The sequence below is a fragment of the Fringilla coelebs genome, assembly GCF_963513975.1.
Source record: "Fringilla coelebs genome assembly, chromosome: 4".
In the NCBI taxonomy this organism is placed as follows: Eukaryota; Metazoa; Chordata; class Aves; order Passeriformes; family Fringillidae; genus Fringilla; species Fringilla coelebs.
The window spans coordinates 14,470,619-14,496,715 of record NC_140032.1 but is presented as its reverse complement, the minus strand read 5'-3'; the positions used below and the strand labels follow the sequence as shown (position 1 = coordinate 14,496,715).

Below are 26,097 nucleotides of genomic sequence, written 5' to 3'. Positions count from 1 at the left end.
CTAAACAGATTATATTGCTTTATTGATGGAAATGGTTACTTTTTATTTGAATGCTTTCTTTTCATTTGAATTTGATTACTTTCACTGTGTTATGCCTTATTTATTAGGTTGCAAAACCACATGCTTTTGTAGTTGTTTAATCTGAGGGGAATGCTTGCAGCTGAGAATTCTCAGGACAGGAAAATTTCTGTGTACCTTTTGGGGGCTACTTTCTCATGCATTTAGGCTCATACTAGCTGACAGTAGAGAAAAGAAGGGATATCTGATAATCCTTTGGACAAAGAAATATCTCTTAGCAGCAAGGCATTTTCTGTTTCTGTGCCATCCATTTTGGAACATTTTATAGCGTGGGTGAATCTCTGTCATGTTGATAGTGTGGATCCATTTCTGAAGTTGCTTGGCCAATTTTTTCTCCAGCTCACTTGTGGAATATTAGGAAACTATATTTCAGCAAAATGTCATTGATGGTTCCTTCTGTCTTTCCATTGAGTGATACTCTTATGATTAGTTTATTTGTAGTGCTGAGGACAGTACTATTAGGAAATAAAACATAAAGGGACTTAGAGTATTTAACTTAGGTTTTCATTTTGTTCTAATACAAAAAATGAATTGGTGCACTCTGAATCATTTGATCTGCAAGTAGTGTTCAGTATATTAATGTCAGTTCTTAGAGCAGGGATTTTTGGGTTTTTTTTAATAGAAGGGTTAGAAACATTAATGCTGTATTTGCTATATTCTTGTGTTTACCTGTGGTAAACTTTTATTTTCAGCTTTTGATTTGTTAAAATGTACAAATGTAATTTGTATGCACCTGCATAAAATGTTTCACCTGTGGCTGGGGTTTCATTTGTTTGACTTGATTTGTGCCCTGGATTTAGCAAGGAACTAACCCAAGAGAAATCAAGGCTTTGTATCATCAAAGACAACATCCCAGAGGCTATTGTCCCAGAGGAAACCAAGGAAGGGATCCAGGTTGCAATATTTTTTATTGGACCTGACTATAATGTTCTGAATTTCTGGTTTTGATTAGCTCAGATTTTCATATTTATAGTGAGTCTCTTGTATGTGGGTGAACACAGGAGGCAAGCAAATGACTGCATCACTGTAATTTTCCATATGCCTCTCTCTGTTAGGCTTTGCTGTCCAGGCTGGTTTACTTGTCTCTCTTCTTCCACTTTTTCATCTTCTTCATACTCTTTACACCTTGTTCCTTGTGCTTGGTGCAAAGGCAATGCTCTCAATGTTGTTGGTTTTCTTTTCATCCATAGATGACCAGGAAGTGTTGTGTCATCAACCCAATATACCAGGCTCTCCTCTCCCTCTCCCTCTCCCTCTCCCTCTCCCTCTCCTTCTCCTTCTCCTTCTCCTTCTCCTTCTCCTTCTCTTCTTTCCCTTCATGTGTGGCTTACTTTGCATACTTTTTTACTCTATTAGATGTTTTACAGAAGTTCTAACAGCTTCTTTGAATAAACTTGATGGATGAACTACTAAATTATTTTGGTTTAAATAGTAGCTCTACTAGTGTATTGAAGAAGTTTTCTTTTGGAGCTGTTACAGTCTACAGGGTACATAATCCACATGAATTAATATGGCATTTCCTTCATAATCCTATGCATTTTCTACCTTAGAGCTGCTTTTATGTTTTTTGTAAGAACTTTAGTAGAATGGACCTTTAAATATATGTTGATATCCAGAATTCTTATATTGTCATAGTGTGCTTTTGTACTTAACATATGCAAGTAGAAATAAGCTGTGCTATTTTTATTCTTTCTGTGGGTTTTTTGTTAGAATTTTGTATTTAATGCTGTGTATTAAGTAATTAGGCCAAGAAGGCAAAACTTTTGTGAGTATGCTGGTGCTTAAAAATGTAGACTGCTGTCTGGTGGGGTTTTCAAATGGGCTTGAACCATTGCCTAGCTGCCCAGTTGCTTTGGTACTTTAAAAAGTGCCCCTAGGAATGCCTGCTTTCGTCTTTCAATCTCTCAGTACCATTGCAAGTGTGACTCTAAATGTTTAATTCTTCCAAGAGGACATCTAAATGTAGGGGAAGTTCAATTATTTTGATAACCAAACCAGTAAATATATGGCAATATTAATGAGCTAGCTCTGACTTGAGTGTCTGAGTTTTTTGAGTTTCTAAATGAATTTGTGAATAACATTGGAACCTGTGAAGCCACTTCATTCTGGAAATAATTTTAGGATTGGTCCAAGGGAAAAGCATAGTAGACATCACAACTCTATTATATTTGCAAAACACAATTTAGTTTAATTTTGCAAAATGTTTCTGAAGAAACATAAAGTTAACTTCTCTTTAGCTAATAAAATCACTTGAATGTGGTGTGCACTTAGTGTAGGGAAACTTATTTTGTGTGTTTACTCTACCTCACTTCTTGTTCTGGAATTATTTTCCCTAGCATCAGCACAGCTGCATCATCCATTTCCACAGTCCTTTTAACCTCCACTTTTAATTAAAAAAAAATTAAATCAAATGCTGTTTAAAGCTTCCCATTTAGTTTTGGGAAAATAAAAGTTCACATCTAGCTTAGACGTGTGTGAACAGCTGTTAAAAGCCACAAGCAAAACGATACTTATAAAAGTGGTGGGGGGAATTTTAAGAGCAAGCTGCCAGTTTGAATGTACTTTTCAATAGCTCTTCACTTTCAGCCAAATGGCTTTAACAATAATTTTCTTTGAAAAAAACCTTTTTTATAGAACCAGCAGCCCAAGCAGTTAGGCCAGTGGTAATAGGAGGCAAGTTGCCATTTCTCTTTAACTTTTTATGAAATTTTTCTTTGAATCTGAGGAAATTGCTCATTAGAGAGGTTGGAGGGGCTGATGTCCGCCCGTGCCCACCCACATGTAAGTACATCTGTCCCCATTTGATTCTAATGAGGGATCTTGTTCGTTGAAATTCCCAAGTTCCAAGACTAAGCATAATACTTCCCTTGTGCCATATTTTGCAGCCATTATAGTCCTGCTCATGATTTAAGTATTTTGAGGTAATGGTGGGATTTCTCTTCTTTAGTCCAGGTTACTAAATCTGATTAAAATCAGTTGGACAGAAACAGGCAGAGAGTTTATCTGAATATTTAAAAGAAAGAGGTAAGATTTAGACTTTTCCTTGTTCAATCCACCTTCTGGAAGAGAAAAAGCAAAAAGTCGTTACTTCAAGAACATTTTGGATTTACTGATATTGGGGGTCTTGCAGCTGGAGTGTAAAATGCTCTATGACCTTACCTTATATCCATGTGTACGTATCTCTGGGATTTGTTTGAGCAATTTTTTTTATCCTGTCTTGGCTGGTCTATTCCATAAGTGATGCATGGTCGCTGCAAAGCCTTCCCAGAGGTCTGGTGGCACTTGGAGCAGGTGTGACTTGTCCCACCAGGTTATCCCGTGGCAGGGCCATACTGAGTTCACTTAGCTTGAGCTTACTGTGTCAGTGCTCGTTTGCTCGTTCAGAGGATGCATCTGGATGTGGAATTGTCTTCAGACAGTTGGGGAGCATCTCAGGTGTGTAGTCATTGAATGTTTTGTGTGGCAGCAGAGATGCTACTGAAGTTTCTTCAAAGCTGCAATTTTCTTTTTTTTTTTTTTTTTTAATTGAGGTTGTTGGGGTGTCTGTTGGCTTTTAATCTTAGCAGATTACAGCCTGTCATAACTGGTGCTGTCACTGGTCTTGGTTCTTGTTGCTTTGCTGTGTTGGGGTTTCTACACTTGTGGAAATACATTCAGTATCACTTTTGCTCCCAGCTGTGTGGCCTGTGGTGTGCAACCAAATATTTCATGTTCAAAGGCTTGGTGTGGCATTCATTTAACGCATCTGTTTTTGGAATATGTCCTTGTTTGCTTTGCATGGGCAACTGTTGAAGATGAGTTGGCTTGCAAGAATGTAAATTCTTTTTAAGTTACTTGGTCATTGTTTTCTCCTTATATGTCTGAGTATGTTTTGACTTCATAATATTAGAAAGTAAGAGCCCAAAAAGCTTTTTTATCACTTCCAGTTTGTTGTATATCTCATTTTTATGTTTAGCTTGAATTCCCCACAAATTTCCTACTGTCAGCATTGAAATGAAAAGGAGAAACAAGTAGGACAAGCAAAATCCCAAGTGAGTAATTTCCTTCTAACACAATGTGTATCCCTGGTGTCAAACTGCAAAGCTCTGATAAGACTGGGATTAAAATTTTGAGTATGAGTCTCAGAATTGTCCTCAAGAATTGAGAAAAATTTTGATGATCCCAGTTTACAAAGGAGAGTAGTGATGACCAGAGGAATGAAAAAACTTTTATATGAGGAAGGGCAAAATAGATTGAGTTTCCTAGAAGTCAGAAAAAGACAAACAGGTATATAAAACCATGAAAAGAGGATAGAGAACAATTACATGACGTCTTTTCAATACAAACCCAAGGAAATCTCATGCCTTTTGTTTAAGCAGCAAGCTTAAAATAAACAGATTAAATTACTTTTTCATATTGTGAACAACTAAATTGTTGAAGTTGTATTCATTGTAGAAGCCAGAAGTGCACATGGCATCAGAAAGGAGCCATGACTTGTGAAGGGCTGGCCCTCCAGTGGCTATAAAACATTTCAGCTGTACTCTGTACTCCTGGCAACCTGGAGATGGAGTGTCAGGCGGAGGAACTCAGGCTGCCTCAAAGTGGGGTGTGTATCAAGGAGTGATCACTGTAGTTATACTGTTTCTTATTTTCCTGCCTCAGTACCTGCTGCTGAATGCTCTTTAAGGGAAGTTGCTGGAGTGGACTATGCTAGACCTTCAAGTACTGGATTTTAGAAAGCCCAAATTGACTCTCTCGAACTGTAACAACTCCTCTCCCCAACTCCAGGCTCCAAAAAACCTTCTGGGACAGTGAACAAAACACCTCCACCCATCCTTACAGTTTTGATCTCAGTGCCTTAGGTTGTGTAGCTATGTTTGTATGCATTACTTTGTAGCTGGTTGGTTAGAACACTGCAGGTGAGAGAATGTGGTCTGGATTCTGGTGGTTGCTCTACAGTCTTATTTATTTTTCAAAACAATTGTATTTGGACAAAGTAATTAAGAAGTCTTGGGAACAATGAGTACTCAGTAGTCCCTGGTGATTAATTTTAGGACTTCAAAGTCTTTCTTTAAAGTATCTACTCTTAACCAGTTCAGCTGTGTGAATCTCAAGACTCTTCTGAAAACCCTGTTTCTTGCCTAGACTATGTTAAAAAAATTGTGATACTGAAAAGTTCTAAGAATTTAATGTGTTGTTTAATATATTTTTATTAATATGTTTTAAATGGAATTTTGATATTGACATAAATTTGTCAAAGAGTGGTCAGTGATGGTTTAAACAAATGTTTAACCATTAGCTAAAAAAGTTTATTTACTGTCGTAATTTAGAACACTTCACCCATGGAAATTGTGCCTGTGGAAACTCTTAATGTATATTAGAAAAGGAGGAGTATTCTAAGTCACAAAGAAATTAGGTCATCAGCAGGGCTGGGCTAAAATTTTAGGTAATATCTTGGGGTTATTTGCAAGGGACTTGTTAGCTTCTTTACGCAAATTCTCCTTTACTTTTCCAAACCTAGCAAAGGAAGTACTACTGATCTTTGAGGACTCCAAACTATAAAAAATTGATTGGGTTTGTTTCACTGTTTGAGGTCATGACTGACCAAATAGTCTGGGAAAATACACTTTCAGCAACTAAGTTCTTCTTTAAGTCAGATGTAGCTGATTTCTCTAAGTGAAAAATGGAATTAAGCAGAAACTCTTAAAATCACCTTTGGTTTTAAGAAGTTTAAGAAAAGAAATATTAAAAAGTTTACAAAAAGAAGTTCCGGCTGAAATCTAACTTACTTAATATTTTCAAATCAAAATGAAATGTGACAAAAACTTATGAGAGTGCATACATTGTGTTCAAATTTAGCTGTTCTCAGTGATGTATTTCCCACAACACAGCCTGGTCTGAGATGGTTTCGTCATTGACTTCACCCACTTTCACTTTTGTCCTCTGCAGTCATGGTAGCACTGCATGGTTTTGTTCACTGATCCAGCATCAAATGAGCAGAACAAAGAGGAGCTTTTCTTTGAATGAACATGTGGATTCCTTTTCTTCTGCAGTGGTGCTATCCCTTGAGAAGCTTTGGAAGTGCTCAGGCTGTAGCCCAGGAAAAGCCAGGATCATCCCTCTGATTTGCAATTATGGTAGCTTAAACTACTAAAGAAACTATCACTTTTCTAACTGATTTCAGGCCTGCCTCTTCTGCTGAACCATCTACTTTCTTGATGAAAGTCTTTTTGGCGTGAGGTTGGTTTGGTTAATTTTATTTTTTTTTTTTCTGTTTGTGTGTGAGAGAGAAATAATAAGAGGGAATTGGATTACTTTGCAAAGGCAGATGGCTGGGTTAGCTTTGATAAGAGTATGGGCCCTCATTTGTAACAAATTGTGTATGAAGTGCTTTTCTTATTCCTTTGGTCCCTCTGTCCTTTATATAGCTTTTAATGTCTTGGACAAGGTTGTTAATGATTTTTGTTCAGTCCCTTGTAGCTAGCCTGATGACTTGGTTCCCTCTGCTCATCTGAGACTGGTTAATACAGAAAAGTTACAATATTAGTATAATCCATTGTAGTGTGTCCACTGTTTGATGTTTTGAATCTTTTTGGGAAAAGGCTTTTGTAGCTTTTCCTCAATATCTGAGTCAATAATAGCTTTCTGTTAAGCTAATGAATTTCTGGACCACATGTTCACATTATGATAGAAATTTGTTGTCAGGGAGACATGAGCTATATGCTCACTCTGCTCAGAGGTAAGAACAGTTCTTCAAGACAGGGATGAACTAACTGATGTATTGATTAAAATTCAGGTAGGTTTTTTTGCCTGCATGACTAGATTGTGATAATGAAGTATGTGAGTTGGCAAATGCATAGGATTTCTACTGTCTGCTCTGAAATCGTCATATTGTTAAGTATGAGTAGCTTGAGTTCAGTTCTTTGTAGTCTTTGCTGTGGCTCAGTTTAAGGATTAGCTGATAAATTTATTATCATTGATCTGAATATGCTGAATGGGTTTAATTTCTCCTGTAGTTAATTGAAGTATGTTATATTTATTTACTAAGCAGCCTCACTTTTTTGCTTATAAAAAGTCATTTAATATAAAGTTCAGTTGGACTATTAATTTTTAACTGCCAGTTGAAATCAGTTTGGCTTAGTAATAATTAGTTACAAAAGCTTCCAAATGGAAGAAAAACTGGGCTAAACAGGATTTGATACACATGGAACAGTTAAGCAGTAATAAATTGCCTAGTAACTGAGTAATTTCTGTCAGATATGTGCCAATCTTGTCTCTACATTGAAAAATTTTGGAAGAAGAACTGATGTTTGAAATTGCTTAATGCTGGAGGTTTATTGTAATAACAGTAATACTGACTTGGCCTGATCTTTGAACATTTAAGGCTTGCTTTTATATCCCAGTGAATGATTTCATGTTCATTTATAATTTTGTTGTGGGAGAGTTCCCAGAGGGGTATGTAGGGGTATGCTGGAGAAGCACTAAGTGTCTCCAACTCCTTATTACATCTGCTGGAGCCACAAAGGAATCAGGCATGGAAGCGCCCTGGAGTTAACCTGGGTTGGGTCTGGTAGGAGCAAGTAATTCAAAGTATTGGATAAAATCATCACACTGGAGAGGATAGCCAAACACAGCTGTTGGCCTGATGTCAACAGAAGCATACCTGTGGAAACAGTCTGTGTAGATGGATGCAGCAGTAGCCATCCAGAATGCTGGCATGGGCCCTCTGAGGAATTGGGTTTTTCTTTTAGGGAAAATGCTTTTTATAGAAGTAAGTTTGGTATTAATAGTTCATTTCTATGGCTTCATGAAATAGATTACTTTGAGATATATTACTATGCATTATTTGGAAAACACTGTTTTAGGAACTGCTAGGTAAGGATAAGACTGTGTTTTGATGTTTTAATATGTCCAGATTTACTATTTTTTGGAAAAAAGTATTTGTCCAACTCTACTTAGTATGAAAGGGGCTGTATAATAGTTGAATAAGAGGCAGAACTGGAAATTGATTCCAAGATTTTTAGGGGTTTGGTGGGGGCAGGGAAGATGGAATTAGTTTTGATTTCTCTCTGGAGCTACAGACTGCATCTCATATCTTAATAAATAGATATCTGCCTTTAATAATATGAAAAAATTAGTTTTTCGTATGCAGTAATGAGACTGACTTTGTTAACTTGCCAGCCCTTTTCAGTGCTGAGAAGGAATTCAGCCCTTGCAAGCTCAAGGAGGCTGCAGTTCCACAATTGGTTGGCCTTGTGGTGAAGCACGTTTGCAGCTTGAAGTTACCACCGCTGCCCCGTGGGAAATCGGATCTGAGGCTTGATCTGGGTTAAACAGAGCAGCCAAAAAGAAATGGCTATTTTTAACGTGGATCAGCTCACTGAGCTTCATAAGCTCACAGGAGCTGCATGGCCTCCTAAGTAGGTGAGGAGGGAATAGTTTCCCTCTGGCATGACGGTGGGGATGAAGAGCCAGGAGTGGGACAGGTGAGACTTTCCAAACTTTGGTGCTGGCATCAGTAGGTCTTGAAACTGTGACTGCAGAAGGAAAGAGATGTGAGTAAGGCAGGGTGTAGGAAATGTATAAGTTTTCATAAAGATTGCAAGACCCTGAAAGTGAGCTTTATATTTTATGCCTGTCAATCCTGTGAATCTTAATGAATTTTAGAATGGTATCATTTAGTAGTCCTCATAGTACTTAAATGATGATGACTATACTTTGTCCTGCTATTGATAAATTCTGTGGTGACGTAGTAGATACATGAAATCTAGAGAAGATATTTGAAAGATATGAAGAAAAGCTGATCCACACAGGCTTGTGGATATATTGGACTAGCACCATCTTCTGAATATTTAGTACACTGCAACTTCATGTCTCCAATAATGCACTAAAGAACACTAAAAATAATATTCATTCAACTTAGAATTTCAGAAATTGCATTACTATAATATCTTTTTTTTACACTCTGTTGACCTTTTGGAATTGCTAAATTCAACCAAAACAATGGACATCTATATTCTGATTTAGTAGGAAAATAGGCTTTTTGTTCTTTATCCTTTTTTAACCTCTGTTCTAAAACATACCTTTAATAATATAAGGAGGAAATTTATTTTTGAAAAAAGCTATTGAGCACAGCAGTTTGTCACTAGTAGCTCAGCTAAATGAATCTAAGCTTTTTTTTTTGACTTTGAGTAATCCTGATAAAAATAATTTCATGTTGAATCAGAGAATAATTTCTTTTTTTTGTGTCAGCAAGTCTCATTTTAAAGTGCTGGGGCAGTCATTGAAGTTCATTACAGGGAAGTTTGGAAACTACTATCAAAACCAGTAATGTCTAATCTAAAGAGAAATGTGGTTTTTGAAGTTAGGCACATAGAAATGAACTTGTCCATAGTAGTGCATATGAGCATATAAAAAATATAGTGCAGCCATTGCAGCATTGAAAATACTCTCAAAATATTATGAATCAAATGTTTCTGTGTTTCTTATATGTTCACCATAAAGGGTAGTCTTAGACTGGTGAGGGAAAATATTCATTTTAAGGGGTTTAACTTTTTCCTTGTTGGTGTTGCTAAAATGTTAGCAATTAGAACATGATGTCTCACTTGAAAGTTGATTTTCTTTCAGTGTTTATGCCTTATTACTGTGTTTATGAAGTGTGCTGGATCAAAAAATTGAAATATCATATATATTACTTACAGAAAATTTTAAGAATGTGAGAAGAAATGCAGCAACTAGAGTTTCAGAGATATAAAAGAATTATTACATATTTTCATGCTCTACTGTATTTGAGTTATGGTTCTTCATTAACAGAATTTCTTTTTGCCAGAGATGACTACTGTAATGCTATTGCTGTATAATTTATAATTTAGTTAAACATGTCCTTGTCTAATGATGGTGTTTTAGTGTTCCTGTGGCAACTGGAATTAATTTACATGATATTAGGCATTAGGGATTATGGTTTGTGTGAACACAGCTTCTTATTCTTTGCTTTGCTTTCTCAGCATCATTCAATAAACATTTTCAACTGTGTTCCTGTCCTGTGCTGGTCACTGTGATTTCTATAATTGAACTAATATAGCAAGAAAAATTCAGCTGGGTTGTGTTCTCCTATCCTAGGCTTTTTCTAATTTCTCCTTGTCTTTAGGAAATAGGCACTCATAAAGATGTTTGAGTCTAGGTTAATACATTTAACTTAACTTTATAACTTAAATTTCTCATTGGCACAAAGATTAGGAAGCCTGAACTCAAGTGTTAAAGAGAATGAAAGATGACTTAGTGGACAAAGCAGTAAATTGGTGGCTCAGTGAAATTTCCTGTGATCTTAGCAAGGCATTAAATTTATGTTTTCATATGTGTTTCATTTTCCTTTTGTAAAAACAAGAATGGTATTTGTCTAATCGACTGGGAAGCAAATTAGTCAGCAAATGATCTGTTACTAATTGTAAAGGGTTTATAAATTGGCACTAGGGCCATATAAGAATCTGACTGACTGGATAAAAAGCAGCAGTGAACAAGTTGTCTTCTCTCCAGGATGAGCTTGTAATCTTAGGACATGTTTCTGTGTGGAAAGTAAAAACTAATTAACCATAGGTGTGAAATAAGGGAACATCAAAGTCTTGTGACATGATACTTTTGAGAGAGTAGCATTAGTTTGCTGAAGGCAGGCTGTTCATTCTCCATACCAGAATGCACAGAAGTGTTTCATGGTCTTTTTCATTCACAGCCCCTCTTGATTTGTTATGCTTACCCTAAGGATGTGTTTGTTTAGGTCTGTACACTGCAGTAAACAGAGATACATCATAAAATCATCTGCACAGAGGTGTGTGCACCACATCTAAACTCCTTGTGCCTCAGTTAATGCATTCTGAGTTCACTGTCTGCTGCCTCAATAGATCTTCAGTGTACTTGGTCACTTGAGTTGAAGGGTGGGGAGAAGACAGTCAACAATGCCTTTCATCCACCTCTCTTGCTTTCTGTGGCCTTACCCTTACAAAAAAAAAAAAAAAAAAGTAGAGTACTTACAGTTATGTTTTAATCCTAAAATAATATTCAAGGTGACTCAAATTTGTATTAGTTTAATAATATAATCTTTTCTGAATACTTGTTTCCAAAAATGTCAGCATTAGGAGTAAGGGTAAGTGGTACAGGTACCTAACAGAAGAGATCAGATTCCAGCTGTCAGTGTAGTCTTAGTCCATTCAGCCAAATGACAAATGGTTGAAAGAAATTCTGCCAAGAATTTATTAAAAATGAAATGGGAAATGTCTAGCTGGGAAAAAAAAAAATCTTATTTTTTCTTTAACTGTCTCTTTAAGCTGTGTAAGCCAGTCATCTGTCATCCTAGTTTTGAAAAGAAACTTGGGTGTATTGTTTTTTCCTTCATAAGAAATTTTACTTTTGTATGAAAATATGCCTGCTGTTTGTATTTGCAAAGGTTAACATCATCTTAAAAATGACCTGCCATCTACCAGACATTAAACATGCTTGTTATTAGGCAAGAATCCTGTCACACTGTGTCCTCTTGAGTTAGCTGCACTTGGTGTGCTGAGATGGAGGCATTTACTTCTGGCTGCTCTTCTTGTTTTCTGTTGAAACCTATTTTAAATCTTGCAAGTGGCAACCTCATTAGCCTAAGATGCTCAAGAACCTCAGTGTTTTAGAGCTTTAGCAGAAGTGCTGTAATTGTTTATTGTTTAACAGTATTTGAAAGTTTCATTTAATATTGGATATTTTTGGTAAAGAGAAGTTAATGTAATAACTGCAGCTACTTTCATAAATGCCAATCAGAGAACTTGTCATGCTAAACACATTCTTTTTTATTATTTCCCATGTTAGAACAAACTGTCAGTCTCATCAGTTTTATTTTAATGTGTTAAATATTCTTATTCCAAGAAGCTCAGATTTTGTGTCTTTCTATGACATTTTTTGGACAGGAAAGATAATTCCACATAAGCTTTGTACAAATAAGTGGAGATCTATATGAGGGGCGTGCATAAAACCAGGCAAACCTCATTCACAGGCATGACATCTTTCTGTTTTTAAGCAGAGACCTAGGGATTGTTCACCTTTCCTTCCCCATGTTAGGCATACATTTTCATGTCTTGTATCTGTAGGAATTTGTCATTTGGAAGGCACTCAGGTCATAGATTTGTTATTTAAAAAGCTGTGTTTATTGTAATTGAGAAGCATATTTGCTGATAGTTCTAATTTTTTTAGAGGAGGAAGTGTTACAGTGTTTTGTGTAAATTACAAGAGTTTTTAAGCTATCGGTTTTTTGCTTTCTGAAACCAGTGATTTCCTGTTGTAGCTGGAAATGTTAAGTGTAGTTTTTAAAGTATTAAAGTGCAGCACCACCTATTATTCTGCATTAGCAAGTCTTCTAATACAGCATTTGATTTGTTACTATGTCCTCATAGGAAAGCATCAGCAGTAGAGTGTACATGACAGTGAGAAAGTAAACACATGCTTGCAATCAAATTAATGTATTTCATCTGTCTTCAATTAATAACAATCTGTCATGCTATCTATCTGAGAAGTGGCATAAACAGTTTATTTTGTGTTTGGAATAACTTCCTGGAGGTAGTTAATGTGACATGTAGTTTGTCTGACATGAGTATAACCAGATCAACACTCTAGATGTTTTCTTGATAACCTAAAAAAATTACTGAGAAAATCTGTACTGGAACTATATTTATATTTCCTTTTGAGCTTCCTTAAATCAGAGTAGGGGCATAGTTTTCAGGACTTCCATGAAAGAGTTTCCTTTTCTTGGCAGTTACACAATTTTAGTGTGAGAAAAAGATTGAAAGTATTAACAGAAAATTAACTATGAAAAGCTGCAGTTTGCACTCTAACATTTGGGATTGAATATTCGAAAATGTGTGCTGCAGTAATTTAGAAGTACCAATCAAAACAGCTTCAAAAAGCTAGCTGACACACGAAGTCTGGTAGTGCTTCAGACCAGTTCATTGGCAAATTAAGTTATTTCTCTATAAATCTGATTATATTGGATAATAATAATTAGATATTAGATGCTTTTTTTATTTACACAGAAAGAACCTTTGTGTCCAAATAGAAAATGAAAGTGCAGTTGCTTGAAGTTCTAAGTAGCCTATTGAAATACTCTTTAAAATCTGAGACTTAAGGAAATAGCTCCATGTTTTAGTGGGAGAGCAGGAGGTTGCTGGTAAGGTATGCAATAAAAATTAGGGAGAGTTTTTTTTTCTTGCTCTTTTTTTTATTTTACTTTTTTCTTTGGATTGATGGTAGAATTAGGATTAAAGCCAGCTAATATTGCTTATGGCAGAAGAGGCTTGGAAGGGGCTTCCTTCTGGCCAGAGCAATGGGCCATGCTAAGCTATTCTCTGTCGACATGCTATGAGACAGAGGTCTGATAAACTGGAATGTGCATCCTTTTGCCTAGCATGCTGTCAGTGTTCAGCTTGATTTCTGGTTTATTTTTTAGAATAGTGGATATTTGGCACCTCATGGAGAAATCCCTCTTTTAATTCCCTCTTTCATACACATTTGCTTACGCACAGAGGAAGCAGAACCGTCACGTTCTGGAATAAACCGACTGTGCTTGTCGAGCAGCATGCACTGCATGAGGACAGTGCTGTGTAACAGTGGTGTTGTCCTCAGTCTGCTAGCTTTTCAGGTGCCCAAGCCAGCTTTGTTCTTAAGAAATCAGTCAGAAATTATACCAAAAAATAGGATGAAAAAGACATTGTCATATACAGACTCCTTTTTTAATGACCCTGGAGTATTTTCAGAAGAGAAAATGTGTACATAATTTTAAGCACATGTAAATCAAATTAATAAATTATTAAAGCATTTTACTTGTCATGTCTGTGTGGGCTAATCGTGATAGCTCATTATTTAAACATTATGTAATTGTATACCTTGTGTGCACAGCTGCAAATGCTTTGCAGAAAGATTTATATTTCATTTTTCACAGCATACTATAAAAGAACATATTTTTGTGTGGTACCATAGATTAATAAAGATGTTTACTCATAACTTTAAAACTACTCTTGGTTATATTGAAATATTAAATAGCTATAATATGTAAGATAAGTAAAAAAACAGAGAGTTGTAACTTCATTTATGTGTTACTACCAGTTTTAATGGAAAATACTGTTATCAATTTAAAAAAAGTTCATCTTAAAGAGAACTGCCCCTTTGCAACTGAATCCTTTGCAGTTTTTACAATTCAAGGTCTGAAAGCAGGAGATTATCAGATTTGGGTGGAGAGGCATCCCTTTACTGAAACACTAAACTGTTTCTTGTTTCTTTTCATACATATAGTTTAGAAAGTGAATGGGTTAGTTATCACTGGTAGAATCATTGAAAACAGTTTATGGTTTGCAAGTGTAATCTCACAATCCAGGGGAAATCCCAACAAAGTATCAAACACTCAGACTTGCTTCACATGCGTTATGCTCAGTTGTCCATGCTGTCCTCAGCAAGGACTGTCACTAGTTTCTCAGCTGCTTGGAAGTTCCTGTACAACTTACAGACAGTTTTTGTGTTTCTTCCAAAATTACAAGGAAGATGCTTGCAAAATGGATGTTTTCCTGCTTAAAAAATACCCTGTAATTTTACATGGAGCTCTTCTCCCATGAAAGAAGAGACTGGCAGTCCTGGGAGAAGAGTGATATATAAAATGAATAGCAGCCTTTACATTCTGCACAAATGATGCTCTGTTGTCTTTTTAGAGTATGTGCAATTATTTACTTATGTAGTTTTGAAAGATTATAAAACCAGAGCATTCATCATTCTTCTGTCTGATTATACATATTTTAAAGTGCTTCCTGGCTTTGTCTTTGTACCAGTGCTTTGTCTTTTGTATCAGTACTTCCTGGCTTTTCCTTTGTATTATGTAAATTGTTCCATGTATTTTATTATTGCCTTAATTTTAAGACAGTACAGTTCTGGGATTAGGTATCACACTCTACTCCTCACAGCAAACTGGTGAGCTAATTATATTGGTCGTGGAATTTAGAGAGGCAGTTGAGTTCAAGTAGTTTTTATGCTGCTACCTTAGATATGGTGTAGTGGAATGGAAATGATAGTCTGTGCATGGTGGCACTGTGTGGTTCATTGCCGGCCATTTTTTAACTTATGGAATCACACAAGCATCTAAATAGTGGAAGAGAAACAATTTTGACATTAATTTATTTACCATTAGTGGTTTCAGAGCCAAAAGCAGCAGAACTATTCAATCAAGATGGAATTGCTGTTGAATGGCTGGGTGGGGGTAGATTGTAAAGCACTCGTTTGTGTTTTATCTAGTACTTTTTAAAGGTTTTTCCATTCCCTTGCCACAGTCCAATAAACTAAAATTTCAGTGACTTAATTTCTCAAGTAAATTCATATGGACTTTTGACTTTGAAGAAGAATTTATTCTGTCTCAAGTGTTTCCCCAGAATTTTTTAATCATAGGATAGATATCTTGCCTTGCAGTATTTTAAAGTATGGTTTCCTTTTCCATTTTGGTTTAGCATTGTCCGTGAGATTCTCACTGCAAATAATTGATGTATAATAGCAATTTCAGGAGTAGTTATTGAAAAGCCTTTTATAGATCACCTGAAGATATAACCTAATCAAGTCTCTCTGGTTATAACTTAATCTTACTTTTTTGTCCTTCTTTGAAATGTCACTTGCAGTGTTGTTCTTACAGGTGTTTTTTTGGGTTTTTTTTGTTTTTTTTTTTTTTTTTTTTTTGTGTGTGTGTGTGTCTTTTTTTTTTTTTTTTTTTCCCCCTCTCTGCTGGTTTTGGCTGGGATAGAGTTGGTTTTCTTCCAAGAAGTCTTCAGGAATGCCTTAGAGGGAGTATCCTTGGGATTTCTGTGGGAGTTCAATACTTTCCTCCTAGATTCTGTTTTCTCTTTTCACCTCACTAGATCTCTGTTTAATCTCACCTATAAATCAAAATGGAACTCCTTGGAATTCATGAGAAGCAAGCATTTTAGTAAGTCTTACCTACTTTTGCAACAGCAGATGTTGATCTGTGCTTGCTCTGAGATTTTCATTGGATCTGTTTGCCTTGCTGAGAGCTGCATCTAAATTCCCAAAGTTTCTAATCTGTTTTTGTTGCTCTGGTATCTTTATGAAATACCTGTACATACAGATGTGCATCAACCTCTTATAGAACAGCACTTTATCTTGCTAGTGTAATTGAAATGACTCTTCATACTAGAAAAGCTTAAAGATGAATGCTTAGTCTTACTATAGAGAATCAACAAGATGGGCTCTTTAGAGGATGAGCAAGGCAATGGAGATAAATTTTAGAGAATATCTGGAGCCATTTATTTTTTGTAGTTGTTACTTGAGGCTTTTAGTGTGTATTTCAGGCATAAAAATGAGCAAAACTGCAACAGCCTTGTGGATGCCTTTTCTTTGAAAGGGATGTTGAATATACTTTGGAGGCTGATGAGCCCCCTTTTCCTGTCCTCATTGGGCTAGTCAGGGGAACAATACTATCTCCCTCTCTTTCCCCCATTGCTCATGCTGTCCCTCTGCTTCTCTTGACACTAGTTTTCATGTAAGTATTCCATTTAGTGCAAATAAATTAAGTGGTTCCATTCTAGCCAGGGAATTAGCCATGTACTCCTTTGACTTTTTCACAATTGCTTTCATAATGTATACTTTTAACTGCCCTTTCTTCCTGTTAATCCCATTTTTAAGACATTTAGTATTTTTGAAATGATAGATCAAAGAAATACCCTCACTACATTCTCCAACATTTACACATCTTGGGCTTGCCTTAGCTTTTCATGATCAGAAAACATACTTTAATGCAGGTAAGAGAGTTTGTATTCAAGCACTCAGTCAAAAATACTGGTTTGTAACATTTGTGTGCTGTAGAGTGTCACTGTTTGCAAATAGTTAAATCTCTTTCTACTTCTCAAACTTGTGTCTTGTGTCCTTTTGTCTCCTTTATATTCACCCCATTGTGAATCTCGAGCCATCAGTTTGTATTCTACTTAAAAATGAAGCTATTAATTTTGCCCTGCTGTTATCCCCTTTCTCATTCCCTAAAGATGAAGGATGACTGTACCATCTGGCACGTAAACTTCACTTTGGGCCTTTCTCTAAATGTTTGTGTTTGATGTGTGGCCAAATCTTGCAGATTCCTTCTTTGAGACCTTTGTTAGATATGGCCTAGCATAGCCATTACCAGAGTTAAAATGTTCTCATTTTGTATCTAAATTTCAATAATTCCTTTTTCTTGGCCATTGCTGTGTTATCTAGTCATTTAGAATATTCTGCAAGATCATTTTCCAGGTTTATAAAATCAAATGGTATTTATGTATCTGATTCACTTTCTTTCTATCCAAAACTTATTTGTCTTTGCTGTTAAACTTTTCATGGCTTAAGTGCATTCTCGTATCATTCTTCATCCCAAGATACCTATTCCTGCTGTTAATTGGCTCATCATATGAGCCCACATTGGCCAGCTGTTAGTTTTCTGTCTATAAAGTCCCTGCTTTCCTTATAAACATCTTTTTTAGAAAATAATTTTTCTCCTCCAAATCTCTCCCTAAAGACTTTTTGCTGTGGTGTCTAAATAAAAGCTGGACAAGACTTATCTCCCAGTGTGCTAAGAATTCTGCCTGTTGAGCTGACCAATGTCAGATGTTACAGAAAAAGGACTGGAGGGTAACTGTTCACTGTCTTTAGCTGATCTTCAGTAACTCTATGATTATGCCCTTGGCCCGTGGGCAATGAAGAGGAATTGGACTTAGGGTCATTGTCCTTCATTGACTTCAAACTGCAGTTTTTGGGTAGTTAAATATTTATTAACTCTTGAAACTCTTCTTGTGCTAAAATTGTGCCCTTTTTCACCAAGAGCTAATGTAACATGGATCACCTGGCATTTTCTGTGGGCTCTGAATGTGCACATGGACAGTCACCTGCCAGTTCCATGGCATGACAGTGCCTCTACAGTTCAGAGCACACAGCCCGAAGTTCAGGAGGCAGAAAGTGAAGTACTTGTGACTGGAGAGAAGGACTGAGAAGTACACAAAGTTCAAAAGCATAATTACACCTTGATTTTTCACTTTCAGTCTGTCTGTTTCTATGATCTCATGTGCTTTAATTTCTCTTCTGTAGTAAATTGTGTACTGACCATATATTATTATTAATGTTTCTTCATAGGAAATAAGAGGCATTTGAGCATGATTTCCAATATGCCTGTGGCATTTTTTTTCTGGAAATCCATCAACCTTTTAGCCTGTTGTTTTCTTTGTACATTCTCTATTCTTTCCTTCCTGGGAAAGAGAGTTTGAGAGAGATTTTAACTAGTGAACTTGTTTTTATGTATTTATGTAAGCATGTCATAGTATTTTAAAGGAATATAGGGTAAATGCTGTCTATCTATCTATTTATTTAGTTGTATTGTAATTGTGTGTAGGTTTTTGGAGTTCAGGTATAATCAGAGAAATATAATGAGTGAAATCTGGAGGTGGGGTTAAAGTTCCTTTAAAAGTTCATGAAATGAAAATAAAGAAAATACATTTTTATTTTTCCCAAAAGAGTAATCTCACTGTTGTTTTTTCCAAGCTGCACTTAAAGCTAATTTATGAAGCATAAAAATAATAGTTAATAATGAAATGTTTTAGGCAGAATGCTGTATTTTATTCTTAAAGGTATTTCAAAAGAGTCTATCTTTTATCTTGGTAGTTTTTTTTCTGAGAAAAAAATTAAATGCATGAGTTTTTAACAAAATTGTTAATGACTTCAGGCTTTATTTTAGTAAATGTATTTGTTCTTCCCTTATTTTAAAATGAAACATTATTCTATAAAATGGACATTTAGTATTATGGAAAAACTATACTAGAAGCATTAGTGTTAATAGCCTAGTATTTTAGTCCTTCACAAATTAATGTCTGTGGTAACTGGATGATTTTAGGCCTGTTCTTACAAACAAGGCCTTACTGATGTGCAAGGAACAGTAATACGTGTCAAAAACTCCACATTAACCAAGGTAAGCAGTATAAATGGGGTGTAGGAATCCCCTGTTAGGCTAAAAATCTCCAAGAGAAAATCTCCAGAGCCTACAAATTAAAGACCTCCAATATCATTTAAAAATAAAGCCTTTTATGTAGTAGGAGAGCATTTTTTCAGCTGATAATCAAATAACACTATTATACAGGCTTACTAGATTTGCAAATTTACAAGTTTTTACAAGTCAGTTGGGTCCCTTCCTCAGGAAATCAGTTGAAGTTTTTTTTTCCTGTATTAACTCAAAGAGCTTGCTTGTCCTTAAATCCTTCTGAATATATTTGCCTTATAATTTGACTACATTGAGTCAACACCCTTATAGGAACCGTAATGCAATAAAAAAAAGAGAAACTGTTCAATATAGTTTCCAATTACCTTAGGATCAGATTGGAGGAACTGGAATGTACACAATAAAACCTGCACAAGACTTGAGTTCTGTGAGATTTTGGAATCAACCAGTGCTTTTCAGCATAAAATACCATTTGAAAGCTTTACTCTACTTCCAAAGGTTGTAAAGTGATAAAAATGAAAATATGTCTGTGTCTTGAAATGTGCATTTTACTTTTTAAAATTTTCTGAACCACACCTTTGTGGAATTGGAAGTCTCCTATGTAAGTAACTAAGCATCACTGCTTTTACTCAATTTTTTTATTATAGTGAATGTTTTTGCTTTGCCATGTTCTGCAATAAAATTCTTTATAACTTATTTACATTTTTACTTTGGAAAAATATGTCGATTCAGATGTGCCTGGTGCATTTATTTTGTAAAAGTCTTCAGGTTACACTGGAATCCCCAATATGCATCTTGCTTGCAAACAGAATATGGAATATTAGTTCTGTCTGGTTTTAGTATGTAGCTAGCGGCGGAGTTATTACAAAGTATTTGAGTGTATCCAGAAATAAATTTGTACTTTGAGATATGAATTTGTTGCATTTGGCCATAAAATTTTAGTTGTGATTTCATTTCAGTTTTGCAAATAAAATTAGTCTGATATAATTAATTGCTTTTATTTTAGCAAATGATTATAGAGAGAAAGAAACTTGCGTTTGCATATACCTGTAAAGGAAAGCATTATGTCTGATGAATAATTTCTAAGGTCAGTAACTAAACGGGCTCCAGTGTAATAATTTTTCATTTCTTCACCTTATTTTTAGTTGACTTGGAGCATATTCGCACAGTGAAAGCTGACAAGCACCAGCGATTTTGTCAGGAAAACAACTTCAGCAGCCATTTTGTGTCAGCCAAGACAGGAGATTCTGTAAGTAAGGAAAAACCCCAAACTTGTAGATGTCTGTAGTTTTTTTTTTGAGATGCAGCAGTTATACTTCACATAATGAACTGTCGAGAACTCAGAGTGCTGCAGGCCCTTTTTTGACTCCCTTTGTTGCATGAAAAGTAGATTTTTGTACGAATGCATATTATTCTTATTAAATTACAGTGGTTTCTCATCTGATTTTCAGTTTGAGGTATAGATTTTAATGGAAATGATCTGGCTTATACATCAGTGTGAAAGCTGAGACCAGCTAAATCTCTGTTTGCTGTCAGCCTGTAGTTAAGTATATTTCTTCATTCCAGGTGGAGTCCCATCTATAGACCATCAATATAGAATTTTCCAACAATCGGTAAACAATGTGACAAGACCCTGTTGCAATAAAAGATTTTAATATGAGTCCTGAGCCATGAGAGACATTCCCTTTGCAGCTCCATTGAAATTTGAACATTCTGACATTTGTACCAGATGCTTTGCAGAGTACATTTTTGAACAATCTTTAGACTCTGAGCTAACTGGGTTATTTGTTTTAGTTGGAAGTGTATGAAAGAAAAGATTCTTTTTCAGTTGACACTATCAGTCAAATTAAATCATATTGTATTGTTTTGCTTGATTTCTGTCTAATGCCTAATGAGTTTGTCATTCCCATAAAACAGTCTTGTATCTGTCTCCTTAATATTACTGTTGACAAGAAAGTTTACTTTATTTAATGTGATTTAATAGTAAGACCATGGTCAAGTACATGGAAGTATAGTCCACAAATGGAATCACTTGTTAAGGTTTTTGATGAATCTTGTGCAGTGAACTGCCTAATTTTGTAAGATAATAGTTTTTCTGTAAAGTCTAACAGTGCTGCTGTTACAAATGCCATGAGTCCTGATTCTCTTTATAGTTTGTGTTAAATCATTAGGATATTTTTTTAAGTGTGAAAATACAGGCTTTTTATGCTAGAAACAGAAGAAAAAATCATCATACTACACTTAGTAAAATGTGCATCTGATAAAATGTATTCTTTTCACAAGGAGACCACTAAAATCAGTTCATTCTATAATTGATACATTTATCATTGCTAATTATGACAGAATCTTTATTTTGTTTTTTTAATTAAGTCATTAATTACATCAGCATTCCACTATATATACTGATTGTACTTTTCATAGCTTGCTGTTTAAAAACAAAAGTAAATCTGAACATGACTAGAAAACATTAACAGGAAATCTCTGCCTAAATATCTACTAACAAAAGAAGTAGTTTCAATAGTTCATTTTTAGTTTCAGTATAAATTTGAATTATCCCTTTCGCTGCTGCTGCACACTGATCGTTCAGAAGATGGAGTGTTTATCCTAGACAGTGATTTAAGAAGAGGCATCCGTTGCTACTGTGAATATGGACTAGAGGAGTCTTACTCAGTTAAATGATTTGTTTTGTTTATGTCAGATCTTTTCAACTGACTTATTTGCAAAAGATAATTTTGTGTGTATAGAAAATTCTGAAAGTCATCTCAGGGGCAGAAAAAATTCATGGAAGATTTATTATTACTAACTCTGTTACTGTCCACTGAATCACATAGCTGAAGCTTTGCACTTGTGCCTGATGTTTTTTGCACAGTGTGTCCTCGGGGCAGGTGATGTAGCTCAGAGCACCTGAGAGCTTGGTGTGGGTATAACTAGGTCTCTGAATCTCAGAACCTCTGTTCAGTGTGCCCTTTCTTGTTGTGTAGATGTTGGTAGAACAGACCAGTACTACACCAGGGAGTTGAGAGAAAGAGCGGCTGTTTTGGAAGCAACCACACTTCATTGGCTGTGCCACTAATTTATTTCTGGTTTCCATCTTGGGTGTTAGAAGAGATTGTGTAAATAGTATTTTTCTTAATTTTCCACTGAAAATGACGGTGAGCATGTACATAGATCATTTTTTTTAATGTGGGTGGAAGCTGCATGATGCAAACCAATGTTTGTTAGGTATTTAGATGGTGAGCTCAGATGTTGTTAACAGCCCTGCAGATAAAATATAACTTGTAGCTTGGCAATACAGTGTTTAGCAGCACTGCACACTTAAGCTGCTCCTCTTGAACATGTCATATTCTTTAATCACATTTAAAATGCAGTTTTACCTAAACAGTGAGATAGGTGGACTTCCTTGAGATGAATTAAAGCACTTATTTAAAACAGCATTGCCACCCAGTATTATGTGTTAAGCCATGTCCAAAGTCTAGCTCTGCCAGACTGCTGCTGCAGGCTGTACAACATCCTGCTTGTTCCTAGATATTTCAATTCAGTGTATGTTTTGTAAGAGTCTTCAGAACTCTTTCATACTGCTGTCCTTTGGACATATGTAGGAGAGATTTTGGTGATGTCGATGCGCAGTTCTGTTATTCTCAGTTTCAGAAACCTACATCTCGTATTTCACAATACACTGGTAATACATTTTTGTGCTCAACATTAGTGAATACCCTTATTCATATTTTATAGCACTGAGAGTAGTATTTGGGAGGTGGGTTGTGTGAAAGCTTGTTTAAACTTAGGTCTCTGGAGGCTAAGTAAAGTGTTGCTTAACAATCCAGCATACTGTTCATTCCTTGTACCATTGTTGAGTTATTTTCTCAAATTTTTAAACAAAATTGAAAGTGCCAGATGAGATTTTTTTCAGATCTGTTTTGCACAGGTCATAATTTTGTATATCATTGTTTACTGTTCAGGAATGGTTTGATATATTTGAAAGAACCTCAAGGATGTCTGTTTTTAATCATTGAAATGCAATTTATTTTCTTTCCATAGGTCTTCCTGTGTTTTCAGAGAATTGCTGCTGACATACTCGGCATCAAATTAAACAAAGCAGAATTGGAACAATCACAGGTGATTTTCCACAAATACATGGCTTTTTAGTATTTTATTTAGTATTAAAAGTGATCTTGTGGATTTATAACTGTTCTTTAAATAAATCGTCATCTATTGTTCTGAAAAAAAATATTTGATTTCACAACAGCTTTTTTGAAATATGATAATTCCTTACTTTCCATCATGATCAGCTCTCTGAAATAAGAAAAAACATGTTAAAAAATGAAGAAAAAACTTTAGTTCTAAGAATGTTTGTTTAAAAATAGTGCTTAAGATTAGTTTGGAAATTAAATATGTGTGCATATGCAGGTAGCATGGAAGATATTAATGATATTATATGCATGGGTTTAAACTGAAAAATTTTTCTACAATCCAGTTTCAGTGACCTCAAAAAGAAAGATTATACTATTGAGGCAACCCTCTGTAATGACGTTTGAGATTACAGTTATTTAAATTTATTTAGTGAACCCAAATGTTGCTGTTCTAGTGGTGTAATAACCTAGATCTGCTTCTCAATACCTGTGTTAAACATGTACCACAAAATAAGTCGATAAGTTTATTTAAAATAAATGGCAAAGCATTTCTTATGTACAGCTTGGTCTCCTTCTTTTTGAAATATACAATAAATATGTAATTTCTGAAAGTGCTTTGCCGCAGCAGTGTTTGCAATCTGTGTTGAAGTGGTTAACTAGAAAACTGTATTGCAAACAGTAAAATTGTAAAATAAACTTACAGAGCATACTTAACAAGCAATTTAGTTTTAAAAAGCTGTAATTTATAGGCAAGGAAATACTAAGTGTGTCTTTTAAATGTTCTTTTACTACTAAGGTGCCATCCATCTATTATTTTGAGCTCTGTGATTATTTGTGCTAAATAATTGAGCACATAGTGTTCTTTAATTTTTCCTTGGTTGTTTAGCTAGCACTGCACTATCAGTTCTAGACCTCTCTGTGCTGTGAGTGGTGTTCTGTAACTCCAGTGTAAGGTTGTAGAAATGTGTGTAATTAAATTTAAAAGAGACTGATATTAGGGTTATATGGAAAGCTGTATCATTCTAAAGAAAGGGTTTGGTTATAGATTGTTTTTAAAGTAGGAAGCTCCATATAGCCCCAGTTCAGGAGTGCATAATTATGTCAAACTGGTATCAGAATTAAGTAGGCTTCCTTCTACTTTAGTATCGTAATTAGCTTTTGATTTTGTTGAGTAGATCAATGGAATAGGCAATATATGGATCAGTTGATATTACACAAGTTGCATGAGCAATAGCCTATAAATAATTAATTTTCATAAATTAAATACTGTGCATTTATTACTGTTGATGTGAATCCAGGCTCTAATTATCAAAAAAAAAAAGATTAAAAAAAATCTCTGAAAAACCACCACCACCGACAAAAAAACAACAAAAGAAGAAACAAAGCCAGTAAATGAATTTGGACAGAAAATAAACTTCACTGTTGCCTTTCAGGTACAGCAGAAGTCACTGTGTGGTGCAAAAGTGTGTGTGTAGCTAAAGAGTGTGAGATGCTTAATTTGCAAAGTTCTGTTAATGGGGCATAATTTTAATCTACTCCAAACAAGCAATAGTTCTTTATTATCAATAAAACCTCTGCTCCTTTTGAGAGGGTTATTTTGAAAGGATTCTAAGAGTTTCCCCATTGAGAATTGTATTGGAATGTTTGTTAGCTGTGTCTTAAGGCTCATGTAGTATGGAACCAAATACCCCCATTACTTCATAAGAACAGAAAAAGGAAAGTCTCTTCAAAATCTGGAGAGCAAAAACTTGAGCCTTCATATCCTCAGGAAGATAAATTCTCTTGAGAGAAATTGATTTGTCTGCATTAGAAAAGCCTAACTGAAGTGATGTGCAGATGCTGTTTGCCAGAAGCATGGAGCTGGTCTCTTGGCTGGAAGGAGGTGTTGTTAGAGGACAATGCCAAAATCAGGTTTCTCTTTTACCACAGACTCTGCTATGACTGATGCAGGTCCCTTCAGTGTGGTGGTGGTGGGAGGTTTTCCTTCTTCCATCTCTAAAATGGGCACGTGTCTTCCTTAATTTGTGGGACAATTATATGAGGTGTGTTCCATAAAGATTTTAGGCATTGAATACTCTGGCTACTGGGCTATAACATTAGATCAGTGGATAAACAGATGCTAGATAAAAGCTATAAAGAATCTAACAAATACCAGACAATAGTAAATGTGACTCATCCATAAAGTATGTAAGTGTTGACTTGGATTCAGTCTTTTAGTATGGTTTTTACAAATATGTACTATTTACACACCGTATTATATATTTGAGTTTTCCATATTTTGTGTAATGTGAGATTTCCTTATTTTGAAAACTGCTTGAATCTGTTTGTCAGAGAACATCAGATATGTTCACTCAATCTAGATAGTAGCAAAATATAAGATTAAATACTGAATTTGTGTAAAATGCCAACAGTCAAATGCTATATGTGTATTTTTTATTGTCTAGTATTGAGAACATGCTTTAAAATTATTTCTAGTGCTTGATTTTGTGCCTGAAGATCTTATTTCTTGTGTTTAGAGTCAGTTTTGATCTAGGAAGAGCTTAGATGTGACTCATAGGTGGATACAAATAAGTAAGAGGAATCCCAAACATAGTATTTTAACTAGTATGAATTTGTGGGGTTTGGCTCATGACTTCTGAGCTTTGATGACTAGCAGAACTGCAGATGCTCTTGTGAAAAGTATGTGAGGTTCTTGGTTGCCTTCAAATTAGCAGCACAACTTCTGTTAATTGACTGCAAGAACAAGCCTTAGAGATTGAATTATATTTACTCTGCATTGTTTCAGAAAACAGCTGCAGCAGTTTAAGGTATTAATGCAGCCCGAGCTATTTGCTGCTGCCCTTTTGTTGGAATGTATTGCTCCCACATCAGAATCAGAACATGGAAGGT

General features: G+C 35.4%; 1 protein-coding gene across 3 annotated transcripts in view; it reads left to right on the top strand.

The window, feature by feature from the left end:
- Nucleotides 1-26,097, top strand: part of RAB28 (RAB28, member RAS oncogene family) — a 63,580-nt gene that overhangs the window by 33,671 nt on the left and 3,812 nt on the right. For all 3 annotated transcript variants that reach the window (XR_014616098.1, XM_084204232.1, XM_084204231.1), the window contains exons 5-6: nucleotides 20,224-20,327; nucleotides 23,117-23,194. Coding sequence is in view for 2 of the 3 variants with exons in the window: in XM_084204232.1 (XP_084060358.1) it covers nucleotides 20,224-20,327; nucleotides 23,117-23,194 (182 nt within the window). In the remaining variant the exon portion in view is untranslated. The remainder of the gene's footprint in view (nucleotides 1-20,223; nucleotides 20,328-23,116; nucleotides 23,195-26,097) is intronic.